At 31.2% G+C, this 16,380-nt stretch overlaps 1 protein-coding gene across 4 annotated transcripts in view; it reads left to right on the forward strand.

The window, feature by feature from the left end:
* LOC145241478 (lariat debranching enzyme A-like) overlaps positions 1-16,380 on the forward strand; it is a 47,035-nt gene that overhangs the window by 23,155 nt on the left and 7,500 nt on the right. For 2 of the 4 annotated variants that reach the window (XM_080104470.1, XM_080104471.1), the window contains 4 exons: positions 1,464-1,672; positions 2,754-2,878; positions 11,758-11,838; positions 16,223-16,308. In XM_080104470.1, coding sequence (XP_079960596.1) covers positions 1,476-1,672; positions 2,754-2,878; positions 11,758-11,838; positions 16,223-16,308 — 489 coding nt within the window. In that variant the 5' untranslated portion in view covers positions 1,464-1,475. The remainder of the gene's footprint in view (positions 1-1,463; positions 1,673-2,753; positions 2,879-11,757; positions 11,839-16,222; positions 16,309-16,380) is intronic. The other 2 variants (XM_080104472.1, XM_080104473.1) reach the window with 2 other exon arrangements.

Here is a 16,380-nt window from a genome sequence, read left to right on the forward strand (position 1 = left end):
AACAGTCAAAGTTGCATTTCCATGTCATATTTGCACTTTTTTTCCATTAGTAGTGAGATTTGCTATGTATTTAGGTTGGTTTCATCTAATAATTATTGCTTTCATTTTATTGATTTTCATTTACCACAAGATGACATTACATTTATAAGGATTTTTCACTTGTTAGCTTATATTTTTAGTTATATACTATGAAATTTGGCTTCTGGACGATGATAGCAAATTTTCAACTTTCTGACAAACTCTAAATGATCATAACTTGATGGCTAATTGAGCTACAAAAATAAATTTGATACTTTTGTTTATGGTTTACAAAAATCTATATGACCACATTTTTTTTTTTTTTTTTTAGATATAATGAAATAAAATTTTGGTTTGGGATACCTACTTGTAGGCTTGATAAGTACTGCTATGGCATCCTTAATTGTTGTTGGCCAAGTTTTCAACTTCTCAGAGACTTGTTTGTGCCAGCCAAGCAGAATGCGGGGAAAGAGAACATTGTGAATGAGCTTTCCTTTGGCTGATAAACTGCACGTCTAAACCACCAAAGATGGAGAGTAGGGGACATAGAAAACAGAAAACATGATTTCCTCGGCCACTATGTAAAATGCCACAAAGACAGTCATGGTTGAAAACTTTCAGTTTGTGCAAATCTGCCACTCATAGATTATGTCTTAGTCGTACAGAAGGACAATCCTCACCATTACCTCATAAATGTGTTCCTTTGTGCCCAAGCATATTTCCCATTGGGACCAACAATTGGTTGAAACGGAAGAATGCGAGCCATGCTGCTTCTATTCACTGGCCAAGCTTAACTGCTGCCTGTCCAGTTGGCATGATAGTAGAACCAAGATAGACAAAGAAATCCACATCAACTAGATAAATGCCATCTCTGCCAGATACCCTGGTCAATCAGCAAGGACATGACCTTTGTTTTCGAGGCATTGATGCGCATCCCTAATCTGTGAATAATAGTCAGCATTCAGTTGATATTATTTGCAGAAGCAGTTATGTTTTGCCCTTGTGACCTTGGAGGGCTTCATTGATGATATAATTGATTGCATAGTTGAAAAGAATAGGGGAGAGGGCACACCCCTGTTGAACACCTTGACCTCGCCTTAAATGTCTAACTCTTCACCATAGCCCTTGTAGAACTCTAAAAAAAAGCTTTGCTGGCATATCATGATTCTCCAGAGCAATCTGCAAAGTCAATGAAGCAAAGGATTATGGGTTGCTGAAACAGTCAATGATTTTCAAGTGGTATGTTCACAGTTGAAAGTCTGATCGGTACTATCTTTGCTTGGTCAAAAGCTACTTTGAGATGGGTGTATGCGGGAGTCACAGATGCTTTGGAATCAACACAGCAGGATAACTGCAATAACTTATCCAATAAATCTCTGGAACCATTGTAGAAATAATGATTAAATCTGAAAAGTTTAATTTCTTGTTCTTAATCTTGTTTTCAGTTTCTCTCGAAAATGAAAATCGCCGTCGAAGGTTGTGCGCATGGTGAGCTGGATCGGATTTATGAGACACTTCAGGTGATTGAAAAACGGGAAAATTTCAAGATTGATCTTCTGCTGATTTGTGGAGATTTCCAAGCAGTACGTAACCAAGGTGATTTACGAAGCATGGCCGTGCCTCCTAAATTTCAGAAGATGAACACATTTTATAAGTAAGAACATTTCCATATTATAAAGTAATTGGAAAATGTGACCAATTTGCCTACATTGTTTTAATTCCAGGTTGGGGGATTTTGTAATAATAGTATAACTAATTGTGGGGATATTTTCTTTTCTTTTAAAATGGGCTATTTCAATCTGAGTTTTCTAGTTAATTTTAGAAGCTTTGACTTTATTATATTAGAGCAAATGATATACCCCATATAAAATAAAAACTGACGTTCAAACAATATACGAGTGAAAGTGATGGACAGATGGATGACTTGGTGAGTTAATTGCAAATTACAGCTAGTTCAAACAATCCAAATGATTTCTTTTTTTTTTTCAAAGAAATATTTTCTATGAACCTAGTTTTGTCCCTCATATAGATATAAACCAACTTCAATTTTAGTTTATATCTTGTTTATTTTTGGGATTTGATCATTAAGTTTTTTCCAAACTACTTTTGTTGATGGGCAATTTACTTATTTTTTATCGCTGTGCATGTAAAGATACTCCAGCTTAAAAAAGCCGTTAATATATGGTGGCTTAATATAGGGTTTTAATTTGTCTTTCACAAAAAAGTCCAAGTTGAAATCTAGAATTAAATACTACTTAATAGATATTTTTCTCTATTTTCAAACTATTTCCAGCTATTTTATTTATTTTTTTTTTTTTGCATGGAACAATTTTTTTACTAATCATTAAGTAGATTTAATTATGTTTAAATAAATCTTATCTGAACAGACCCCCCCCCCCGATCCATGGCTGGCTTGATCTAATAATTACTTTCATTTACCACAAGATGACATATTTGTAAGGATTTTTCAATTTGTAACTTGCACATTTAATTTTAATGTTGCAATTGGCTTCTGGAATAACATGAACGATGGCCAATTTTCTAATTTCCAAGAAACTTGTCTAACAAAAAATGGTGGCTAATTGAGCTACCAAAATAAAGTTGGTATTGTTTTGCAAATATTTGTTTTTTTTCACATTCTAAAAGTTATTGGATAGAAAAATGGTTGCAATAAGAGTGTAATAAGGAGTAAAAAAAAATTGTTTAATGTATTTTCTGTTCATAAATCTTTTCAGGTATTATTCTGGCGAGAAAAAGGCCCCAGTGCTCACGATTATTATTGGAGGGAATCATGAAGCGTCAAATTACATGCAAGAATTGCCATATGGTGGTTGGGTAGCACCAAGCATCTATTATTTAGGTATATTTTATTTTTAAATACATTTTTTTCATTCTATTATTTAGGTATATTTTATTTTTAAATACAGTATAACTCCTATGATTTTAACATCCACTTCGTTCAAATTAGAGGATGCTGTTAAAGTTTCGTGATAAAAAAATGTGCTGCAGTTAACTTTAATTTTCTAAGAATTAAGAAATAGTAAGTGAAATTCATTGCTATATGACACTTCAAGTATATATTAAGTTGAGTTTACGATATATTGCAAGTAAGAATTGTTAAATTAGTAATACACACGGACGAAAAACGCTTTGGATAATCACAGATTTCAAGGTAGTTCTACTAAAATAGCCATATTTTTTAAACCAAAGCACTTCAAGTCTTCAAATTACTGTTTTGTTCGGAAATGAATATACTTTCAAATGAATTAATGAATATGAATGTACATTATATATTTTAAGAGTTTTAAGCAAATAAAGTGATAAAAATGTGAACGTCATAAAATGGCGTTTCTGGTAAGGTTTTGTAATGACCCCCCATCCCTGTTTTCTAAAGGTCCGTACCGTGATTGTATGAAGAATTTCGTCATGAAATTTGGGAACTAATTAGAAGAGGTGTTAATTTTAATACTGTCAAGTGTCCGAAATATTTTTGACCATTTCTTTTTTTGTCGTGTTAAAAATAAGACTTTAATATGACGAGTATTGAACATTTTGAAAAAAAATTCTTCGGACACCCAGTAGTAAGTAAATCAATCTTTTTACTATCTTTATCAATTAAAAGTATTATTTTATGTTGAGTAGGACCGCGGTAATTGATAATTTAAAAGGACCTACCCGAAAAAAAAAATTGTTTCTATTTCTCGAATTTGGTCAAATGAAGTTAGTATTATTAGAAGCAGCAGCAGCTCCAGCCTGTAGAATCAGCCATAGCACAGCACAGTGTAAACAACACGCGTTCTTTAATTTTTATTTGAGAACGAATTAAGAAAAACATGAAAATATGAATATAAATGTTCTTATATGTTTAATGAGAGCTATTTTGTTATCAGAATAACATTAGTTTAGAACTATTCGGTTTTCAGAATGTATAATAAAAACAATCCCAACCAATTCGGCATTATGAATCTGTTGCAATTTCTCACATTGCTCGTCAAATTTAAAAACATGGTTAAAAAAACAAAAACTTTTGTAGATATATAGCTTGCATGCACTTTTATTCTTTAAATTAGTTTTGAACAACGAATTAAAATGTTTTACTGCGAACAGCCACAAATATTTTTTTTTTCAAAATCAAAATAAGTATCAAAATCTCGTTTATACATAGATTCGAAAAAGTTGTCAAAAAACAAATATATAACAAATAAATGTTATCAAAAGCAAGTTACTTTTCTACCAAACTGGATATATTTTTTGTGTTTTTATTCAATGTAACATGTTTATTCAGCTCGAAAAACATAGTGTTTACCGATGTATTGGAAAATTAAAAATGGCGCCCGGCCCGGCCCGACTCTCTTTGACACGGTAAGTTTGAGAAAAGGAGTTAAAAATAAAAAAAAACTATACAAAATACTGTTAAAAACTCACCGAATATATGTCAGCCTACGTCACGGTAACATATATTGAGCGAGTTTCTAGCAGTATTTTGTCTACTTTTTTATTTTTAACTCTTTTCCCCAAACTTACTGTTTCAAGAGAGTCGGGCGGCCGGGCGCCATTTTAAATTTTCCAAAACATCGGTAAACACTGTTTTCAAGCTGAATAAACATGTTACATTAAATAAAAACACTAAAAAATTATCCAGTTAGGTAGAAAAATAACTTGCTTTTGATAACATTTATTTGTTATATATTTGTTTTTTGACAACTTTTTTGAATCTATGTGTATAGTAATACAAACCCTCAAAATCTATATCAATATTCTTGAAATTTTAAAAGCAGTTAGAAAACACATCAAACTACAATTAGGAAGTTATTTTTTTTTTCTACTTATTAAGCGAAAGATATTTTTACAACCTGCTCCAGCGTAGTATAAACGGCCTATGGAATTAACACCTTCAACCTCGAAAATAGAAATCAACAAATTTATGGAATTTTCTTTGACTTCACCTCTAATCCAAATTATGTGTGGCAAGTCTCCCCCTAAAACACTCTTTAACCCTAACAATAACACTAAGTTCGAGTGGCAAGCCCCTCCCAACAAAATACCTCTGTAAGCCACATACAAGCATCTAAAACAAACAAACAAAAAATAGATCCTTCCTTAAAGAAAAATACACATAAAAAATTGGTTAACTGTCCTAAAATGCTAGAATGGCCAGGAAGTGGTGAATTATTTTACATTAAATTTTTGTGAAACTAACCGCTCCCCCCTCTAATATTGTTTTTGTTAGCTTTGTCTCTGTCAAGTTTTCAGTATGTTCACACAATTTTCCTTAGCCCTACAATTAATTCAAAGTCCGAATGGTAACCCTCCCCATATTCTCATTGCATAGAAACCCTCTTAAAACTACACATAATCATTTTAAAAAAAAAAAAAAAAGCATGCATATTTTCCCATAGAAAAAAAAACAGTTAACTGCCCTAAAATGCTAGAATGACCTATATTAGGAAATTATTTTACATTCAATTCTAAAATAATTTGTTTATCTTTCATTAAAGTTTTTCATGGCATTTTATACATAATTTCCTAAAAAGGTAGAATCACATTTTGGAGGGGTGGTCAGAAGGAGTTGAGTGGGGTTAAACAGAAGGTGTTAATCTACAATAATACCAAAGAAATATTGCAATATATTCATTTTTAAATGGTCTTATGTTTAGATTTAAGTTTTTTGTACATAAAGCACATTACAATTCAACTTTGAGTTCTCCAACTTCTTTTCTGTTTATGGATACATGGCATTTTTAAGGAATTGCTGCATATTTATGCACATTTACTGCAGATTATTTGGAAACCATAAACTTTGGGAGATTTTCAGTTGCATATTCTGATTCCTTGTACAAAAATACACTTATATGGTAAATTTCATTTCTTAGTCTTGTGTTTTAACAAAGATATGACATTTTTACTGAAAAAGTAGTGTAAAAAATGTGACGAAACGCATATGGTCTTAAAGAGGGAAAAATATTCAAACATGTGAGGCACAAAAATAGCCATAATATCCTTAATTTTAATCAGATTTTAAAAATTTAAAAAGATTCTTTCTTAGCTCATCAAGCTCTTTCTATGCATACCAATATTGAAATATTTCAAGCTATTTAAATTTTTTCATGTGTATTGCTAGTTAAATATTATTACCAGGAACAAAAACATTGAAAATAAATCTACTCTTACTTGTTGGGTATTTCTTACCTAAGTTATCATCTACAGAAATCATACATTTATGTAAAATACATTTTATTTTTTTTTTTTTAGTTATTCATTGAATGAGTCTCTTTGCAGTTTCTATTTTCATCGATTGAGCTCTTGTATTCCGTAAGCGATCACGAAAATCTAAAATTTCTTGGTTCTGTAGCTTTTTTATGATTATATCTCTTCGGAGTGACATTGCTTGCAAAACATAGTTGTCACTAAAGTAAGGACTTTTTCCTATAAATTTTATAACCATCTCCATAGACTTTTCTGCATCATCCCATGATATTGCTTCATCAGAATGTTCTTGGTTATTTACATTAGGGTCAAGAGAATGGGAGCTGTCGCTATTTTCATCACCATTACTGCCTTCAGGATATTGATCAGTAGTTTCCTCATCTTGTTGCACCCACATTTCAACATCATTTGCATTAAGTGATTTAAAAACAGCGTGGTTGGTCGGTAACCATTTGGTTTCAAGAATTTTTTTCTAGACCAGGTGTATTCTCTGATTCTTTCAGTTCAGAAGCCTTTGGCGCTAGGCATAATTTATCCCATGCTTTTGTTAATGTGCTTGCTCGAACATGATTCCATGCACTTGAGAGAGAAAATATGGGATCTTTGATAGTAAAATGGTGCTGAAAATCGCTTATACTCACGGTAAGTGAGTATAAGCGATTTTCAGCGTCATTTTACTATTTATCATATTCATCATGAAATCATTTCTGTAGAAACATTTTAAGTTCCAAATAATCCCTTGATCCATAGGTTGGATGAGAGAAGTCACATTAGGTGGTAAGTAGCACACAAAAATATTCCCGCAAGATGACACTAGTCGGGAGGATGTGCTCTACAATTGTCCAACAGAAGCAAGCACTTTGAATCAAGTTTACCTAATTCAAGAAAACGCCTCTGGACAACTGGCACAAATTCTTGCAAAAACCATTTTTCAAACAACTGTTGATTCATCCATCCATTTCATGAAGAATAATAGGATACTGGCAAAGGTGAAACTCCTTTCAATGCTCGGGGACACTTTCATTTGCCGATGACAAGAAGCTTAAGTTTATGAGTTCCAGAAGCATTAGCGCATACCATCACTGTTAGTCTTTATTTAATTTGAATCCTTTTATTTTCTGCTCCTCGGATCCGGCTAATGTTTTTGTAGGTAAGCACTTCCAATTTATGCCACTTTCATTAGCGTTGTAAACATCCTCTGGTGTTAAACCATAATCAGCAATTATCGTCTTGACTTTGTCACAATAATTTGATGCTGCGTGTGTATCAGCAGACCGTTGTTCGCCTGACATTGTTAATTGTCTTATACCATGTCTACTCTTAAATCTTCTAAGCCAGCCTTCACTGAATTTCATATCTTCTGCGATATTCAACTCTTCCTTAAGAGATTTTGCTTTAGCAATTAACATGGGCCCAGATATTGCTACACCTTCATTCCGTTTTGCTACAAACCACTCATGCAATATTCGATCGAATTCAACTTGCTTTGGTCTGCGAAGAGTCCTTCTTTTGACATGTCTTTCATTTGAAGAGAAAGGAGCAGCCTTTAATATTTCCTCCTTTTTCTTTTTGATGTAAAACAGTGTACTTCTTCCAATCTTATAATCTCTCAATATAACGCTATTTTCAACTCCAGCATCTAATTTTTCTATAATTTGACATTTTTCGAGTAAAGTCAGTGTCACTTGTTTTCTTTTAGAGTTGCAAGCCATTGCGATGGGTTGTTTTACACTATTTTAAATATAGCAATCTGAAAAAAAATTTAGTTAGTGTAAATCAATTATCAATAGCTAATCTACATTAATTACATAATTCCAATATTAACATTTCTGTGCAATATCTGACTAAACCATGTAAACAGTTTTACTGCAACTCCGCATCAAATATGCTAATACAATTTCAATGACGAGACAGTTCAAGTTTAGAGGAAGTCCAAATTAAAGGAGTTTTATTGTACATTTTTTTTCATTAATAAATAAAGATTAAAAAAATAATCCACTAGCAATGCCTTTGATAACACATCTTAAGCATTGTAAACTGGCCACAAGACAGATTAGACACAAAAACAAGAAAAATGTTAACACTATGCAGAATAACATACTGAAACAAATGTCTACCAAGGCTATATCTGCCCAGAGAAATGGGAGGTATGGGTCTCTGAGATTGACCATCAGCATCGTGTCACTATCAGGAGCACTGGGCAATATCTGAATTCAAACCTTAAAATCATACATCACAAAACAAGAGCCAGCAAAACAATCTTTACGAATCTGGCCAAACATTTTGGTCAAGACTCTTACAAATGAGACATAATCGGAAAAGAAGTTTGTTATGGAAATAGCTCAAGAGTCACAAAGAACTTCCATTGCAAAAAAAAAAAAATACAGAAAACTGGAAGAATGGGCCAACAGCAGCATGCCAAGTATTTTCTGGATGGATTCACTCAGGACTATATAGATACAGAAGGCTCTGTACTAGTTAAAAAAAGATTTCTCAACTATGATCAGGAGGGGATTATAATGACTACCAAGGCTTGATAACAATGTTTGTAAAATGATGTCTCTGCAATGACAACAAGTGCAGATTCTGGCACAAAGTAGTGGGAGTCATCTGGCATCCAGCTGTAAGTTTCTGTTGAGAGATGACTACTATACAATGTGACACAATGGTGTGTGTGTGTGAATATTTTCACAATTTGTAAAAAGTTGAATATTGAATGCGACAGCAAGTCCTACATACACACACTAAAACACATTTCTAGACCCAGACAACTCTGAGGATGAGGAATGTTGGGGGGAGGCGGATTTCAAAAAATTAATGATAAAAAACGTTGAATTGCAATTATGGAAATAATTATACAAGAGGGAAAAATGAAAGGGTTTATTATGACATGATGTATTTTGAAATCGTTTGACATTTTAATTATTAATTCTGTTAGTATTGCTTAAAAACATTTTTAACTTTTGAACGTTTTACTTCTTGTTCATCCAATGTACACTGTACTAATGTTGGGTCATGGGTTATTTATTAAGAAGCATTTTCTCAACTCTAGTCGAGGTTGGAATATCCCAGAGTTACATTCAGTACATTCTCATAATTTCATTAATTATATATTGTGTCTGTACACATACATACGTGTGTGTGTGTGTGTGTTATTCCACTTATGCTTCTAGATAAGCATATTCAGGATTATAGGTGGTGTGAGAAGCATAAAAAAACAATGTTTTTAATTAATTTTATTCTGATATTTCTAGCGGTCCTCCACTTTTAGTCACAAAATGTAGCGAAATAAAAAAAAAAAAACGTTAAAAACATTAGAATTTTATCTTTGAGGCCCGTGTCCGTCCTTACCATAATGTTCATAATAGTTAATGCAAATTCTCATAACTGTTTGACAAAGAACAGTGTTTTTTTTGTTTGTTTTTTTTTAATTTTTATTTATTTTTTTTAATGTCTTTAAATTTTTAAATGCATGTGCGTTTGATCCCACCAGCATCAACATAAAAACACACACACATATGATGATTGCAATGTCTTGTCAGACGAGTGCCACTCCCTCAGGCACTGAAAGTTTATGAGCCGAAAATGACTTTAATCCTGCCGGCAAAATTCACACGCTCAAACAGACATGACACTGAAGACGGTCACTAGTATACATATATATATATATAGACGGTCACTAGTATACATATATATATATATATATATATATGCACGCATCCATACATATATACACATACATAAACATACACAAGACAAGTCAATGGCATATATATATATATAAATGCAAATATACATATCTGTAAATATACATGCACACACGCATACATATACACATGTACATACATATAAATACATACACACATATACAAATACATACATACTAACCTACATACATAAATATGCACTCCTACATAAACATGCACATACATACAAACAATGTATATATATACACAATACATATATACACATAGATATACACACATATACATACACCTGTACATGAACATATATACATATAATGATGGCAGATCAATTATTACATGCTTCCAGCATTTCAGGCCTACACGTGTCACAACTTTTCCATGACTGAAGGAGTATCAATACACAGATGATGTTAGAGTTTTAGCTTTGTACGACAGCTAAATCTCTCTCTCTGTTCAAAATGTTGACATCCAACAACAAGCAAGAGCAAGATAGCCCGCAACAAGTCAAACTGCAGATCAGCTTAATGCGGGTACTGGTTTCCCGCTTTTTTTTTTAAATCTAAGATTTTCTTCTCCTAGAGGGGTTGCCTTCACCACGGCTTACATTTACACCCTTTCCACCTTACATACACATGACAATAAACACATGCATACATACAGATGTACGCCAATATACGTATGCATGTGCACACACATGCAACCATAATCATGTAGAGGAACACATATACGCACACACATACCTATGCCTATACATACGTACACACACATATACATGTAAAATACGCATGAAGGAACATTCCAAAAGTCATACATAGTAAGTGATCAGTGGCTGGACCGTTTTTGTCCGCTTTCCTTCCTGATCTTTTTCCTTTTTTAAATAAAAAGTTTATTTTAGACTCACACATATGCAGTACATGATGATGATGTTGACAAATTCACACATAATTTTCCAAATAACTCAACGTACGAATTGACGAAAAACAGTCCAATTGATATATATATATATATATATATATATACACACACACACACGACTAAGTATATAATTTAGTTAATAAGAAACTGAAAAGAATGTGTTAACGGAAAAATAATGAATGAATTAATAAAATATAATACTAAATACTGATTTATAATTTTTAGATCATTCTAATAAAAATGAGTGAGAATGTTAAAAATCAATATAATAAATAGGTCATACATATGTAGATAATATTTATATGCAATCAGGAGGCAATGGCTTGTATTAAAACTCCTGAATCTGAACTAGGGAATAGGCGATTTTGACTAAAATGAACACCTAATACAGCCTAACATCAGTCTATTTGAGATGTTTTGTTACTGCACAAGCAGAAAGGCCTGGCATATAAAATCAGGTCTTTGATATGAAAGAGGTTCGAAATGAACGTTTCTGTTTAGAGCACAATTGAATGATGATACTTCTCTGCATTTTAAACTTTAATTCAAACCATTATATATGAAAAACAATTTTTAGTAAATCAACAGTAGGTTCTCTACAGTGCAATGTAAACTATGTATTGTGGACTGTCACTGCAGGGAAGCATGTGAAACTTCCTTCCGGTGTACCATGGTGGGTTCTTAATAAAAGCACGCAATAAATCGATATGATTGAAAAATTAGCAATTTCACTGATTTCGATGATGAAAAATATGGGAGGGTCAAATATTTATTGATCCTCATTCTATCCTGAGCAACGTCGGGTCTAGCTGCTAGATATAAAAATTTGGTATTTATCTTCCTGTTAATGATTTACTTCAATTTTTTTTTTTATAAGCACAAAATACAACCATTTTAATTTTCTTTTTAGGGTATGCATCTGTTGTTCAATTTGGTGGCATTCGCATTGGTGGCATATCAGGAATTTATAAAAGTCATGATTTTTTCAAAGGTATGTGATCAAAATAATGTGGCTACGAAAAGATGAACTGTCTTCAACTAGCAATCAACCCATCGATCATAAAATGCTGTGGATAATTAGATTTCAAGATAGCTCTACTGAAATAGTCATTTTGAAAGCCAAAACAAGAGTCCTGAAAATACCACTTTATTTGGAAATAATCTTTACATGATTTAATAAATAATAATCTACATTAATATATTTGAAGACATTTTAGGAAAATAATGATGCTAACGCTATGAAATGATCATTTTGCATCAGTGTTTTTTGCTCTGCGGTTTTTAAAGTTTTTTGACTCCTGTATGACCTATTTCATCATGAAATTTGGAAAAAAACAAAACAAAAAAACACCAACTTATTGTCACAAAGCAAAATAAACTGTGCCATTCATTTTTGTTTTTAAAATAAAACTTCAACATGGCTTGAATATTTTTTTTTTTCTAAATATTATTTGTATCCCAAGTAATTTGTTATTTTTATGCATTAAAATAAGAATTCTATGTTGATTTCTCTTTTGGTACTCATTACCTCTTTTTCAGCAAAAGTAAACAATTTGACTTAATCTCTCAGAAGTAGCAGCAGTCACTATTAGCTATTTACTTTGAAATTGACAGTTTTAAACTACATTTATAGATTTACTAGCATTTCGACCCGGCGTTGCCCGGGTGTTTGGAGGTGTATGTTGAGCATGAAAAAAAAAAAAAAGCGGTCATTTTTTTTTTTAATTTGACCCCTATTATGACCCCTTAACATTTATTGTTTGGGCTCAAATCAAGTTAAGTTAGATCCATGTTCAAGGAATCTATATCTAAAATTTCAAGTGTTTAGACCCAAAATTGTTGAAGGAGTTTGGTAGAGGATCTCAAAGGTCAAATCGTTGAACTTTGACCCCTTAACAGCGAAATGTCTGGCCGAAAACCGATCAAAGATTTTCCCAAATCTCAGTACTCTGCATATCAAATTTCGAGTCTGTAGACTGAAAATTGACAGTTATTACATAGGGAAATGTACAGACACTTTCACAAATATATAGATTTTGAAACAAAAAAAAAAAAAAACTTTAAAATCTATGTAGTTCTTTTTTATATAATAGTGGTTCCTTCAAGAAATATTATGGGTTTTTTTTCCAATTTTATCAATTGAAAAAGTTAGTATATATTAGTGATGAGACGATTCCTAAATTTTTCCTGATTCCGATACAATTACGATTCTGTTCTAAATTCCCGATTCCAATACAAGTACAGATTCCAATTCTTTTAAACTTTCTTAATATTCAATTAGATTTGTTGCTTGAAAAAAAATTGTTTCATTACTTTAAAACCCGTGTAATATCCATATTTATTTTTGCAAAATATACACTGAGGTGAGTGGTAGTGGCGGCATATATTAAATGAGTAAATCTTTCTATTTTTCTCAAATGTTTTGATCGAAAGTTTTTTATATTTCTTGAGAAAGTTGAGATTAAGATTTTTATATTTCTTTTTAAAACAAAGCTCGTTTGCAATACTCGTTCTTAATGTTATTTGAATTTTTTCATAATTGAAAATAATCGATTTGTGTGCACAATAAGATGTAGAAAGAATTTACAAAATCCTTCTTTCTCTATTATAATTTCTTAAATTCTTAACATGGGAATTTGGGCGTGATTGTTCTGTCAAAGAATGTCCATATTCTTAATAATAGCAACATAAAATGTGTAGATTAAAGATCTTTAGTTGGTGCCTGCAAAACTCATCCACGGAAGACTCGTCTATTTTTGTTAAGTAAGAAAACTTGTTCATTATTTAATTAGCAATACACACGGCCGTTAAAACGCTTTGGATAATCAGATTTCAAGGGGTTTCTGCTAAAATAGTCATATTTTAAAAACTAAAGCCCTTTAAGTCTTCAAAATACCACCGTTTTGTTCAGAAATGAATATACTTTCAAATGAATTAGTAAATAATAATATACATTATATATTTTTAGAGTTTTAAGCAAATAAAGTGATAAAAATGTGAACATCATAAAACAGCATTTTCGGTAAGATTTTGTACCGTGTTTCTGTTAAGAATTTTTTAATGAAATTTGGAAAATTAGCCAAAAGAGATGTCATTTTTAATAATTTCGAGTGTCCGAAATTCATTTGACAACTTGTTTTTTTGTTGTTAAAAATAAGATTTCAAAATGATGAGTATTGAAAATTTTGAAAAAATTTTATTTGGACACTCACTATTAAATAAAACAATCTTTTTACTATGTTTATTCGTTCAAAAGATGATTGGACAGTGTTTTCTCTAGTGGTATGTAGCAATTTAAAAACATAATATCCGAAAAAATTGTTATGAATTTGAATCAAGACTTCTGTAGTATATAGTAGCAGCAGCAGCGATAACATGGCGTAAACAGACGTTTTGTTTTTTGTTTATTTTAAATCGATTTTCTAGTTATAAATAAAAATTCTTACATGTTTAGTTAGAGCTATTTTGTTATCAAACATACAAATATTTTTAAAAATTGGGTAGTAGTAAATTTTAAAATATTTTAACAAGTGAAAATGTGAACTATCATTTTTTTGGTTCACGTGTACGAACGGTACACACTTCTAATTTTCGTCCCTTAAAAAATGTTTTCAGTGACTTATTATCGAATAGAAACTAATCTGCCCGATTATTAAAAATAAAATAAAAAAATAATCAGTATTTAAATATTTGTAGGAGGTGCTCAGTTAAAAAATAAAAACGGTAGGAAAAGACATGAAATGTAATTAAAAATCAAAATAACATTAATTCAAAATTTTTAACAATTTGTCAGTTTTAGCAAAATCTTGTTTCTTTTTTTATATTTAAATAGAATTTAAATACTTGATATTTTTCCAAGCATCATGTTTTCTGTTAGATTATGTTTAAATAACATTTATTTTTGTCTGTTTGTCAATATTCTTGTAAAGTTTCACAATGGGTATCAAACACCGTCTTAAAAAAAAACTTGCTTAATTCTATGTCTAATCCTAGGTATGAGTGGCAAGCCTCCTCCTAAAACCTTTAGCCTTAACAATAGCGCTAAGTACAAGTGGCAGAGCTCCCCACTAAACAAACTTCCTCTAAGCGTTAAAAAAAAAGCATAAAAAAACGTTTAAAGAAAGTGCACATGATTAATCTCCCATAAAAAAATAAATTGGTCAACTGTCCTAAAACGCTAGGATCGTCTTGAAATGGTGAATTTTTTTTTTTTTTACATAGGCGGCACCACTTATCAAGGCGGATCGGCCACTCAAGGATAAGGGTTAAAGAGTGTAGAGTAGTCAAAAGCACAATATAGTAATCAATAGTAATGGAAGTTCGGTAAATTTGTTAACTTAAGTGGAACGACTCATCAGAAACTTGTTCACGTTGGACTTGAAGACAACCATATTATAGACAGCTGGAAAGCAGGAAAACGAAAGACAATTCTTTCTTAGCTTATCAAGCTCTTTCTATATATACCAATATTGAAATATTTTAAGCCATTTAAATTTTTTTATGTGTATTGCTAATTTAATAAATATTGATTGAAAAAAACATTTTATGACGATTCTTGAAGGATAGTTTTTCAAGGGGACTACACACTCCATATTACTTGTTTACTGTTTTTAAAAAAGATAATTGATTTTTCTAAGCATTTGTTTTTCTCCATAGATTTGTTAGTTTCGCTTATTTTCAGTATAAAAAAAAAAAATGGCAGTGTTACTTTAGAACAAATGTCCAACATAAAAGGATCACATCTTAGATTTTTTATGAAACTTAAGCTTATAAAATGAGTCATGTTCAATACTTGTTATTGAATAATTTATGTTGATAACTTGTCACTCAATGGTTTACTAGTATAATTTTGTGCATTGGCTGTTTCTTTTTTGCAATGTGAAAAGAGAATACAATTTTAGCAGTTAAGTATGGATTAAACGTTGCATGACTATCAACTTCCAGCTCATGTTTTTATTGGGACCATGAAATTTTAATCAAAATGGGTAGTTTGAGACTAGGAAGCTGGATAAGATGAGGTTAATTTTGAATACATAGAAAAACTACTTTAATTAGAATTTCATTATTACAATTGATGGGTTTTTTTTTTGTTTTGTTTATTTATTTAGAAATTCTCATTAAAAGAAATGCAAACTTTTATAAAAACAATTGTGTAAAATTCCAAATTATTTAAATAAAATAATGTAATTATGTTTGTTTTACTGTTCTGTTGATTGTTTTAATTTTAGATTCTTTTTTTGATTAAATTCTAACTCTACAAGTTATTAAGTTTGTATGTCGAGGATTCGCCTTACAACACAAAACTAATGAATGTAGTTTAATACAGTGTAATCAACCTTGTTAGAAGTAAATGCTAAAATGAATATATTTCACAGGTCATCATGAATTCCCGCCTTATACAGAGGAAACAAAACGCTCGGTTTACCATGTAAGAAATCTAGAATTTTTTCGAATGAAACAGGTCAGTATTACTATTTAAAAACAAACAAAAAAACTCAAATATTTCTACTCAACAAAAATGCTAAGAGTTTTC

The sequence above is a fragment of the Euprymna scolopes genome, chromosome 20 (genome assembly GCF_053919585.1).
Source record: "Euprymna scolopes isolate OS-2025 chromosome 20, ASM5391958v1, whole genome shotgun sequence".
NCBI classification, from domain to species: Eukaryota; Metazoa; Mollusca; class Cephalopoda; order Sepiida; family Sepiolidae; genus Euprymna; species Euprymna scolopes.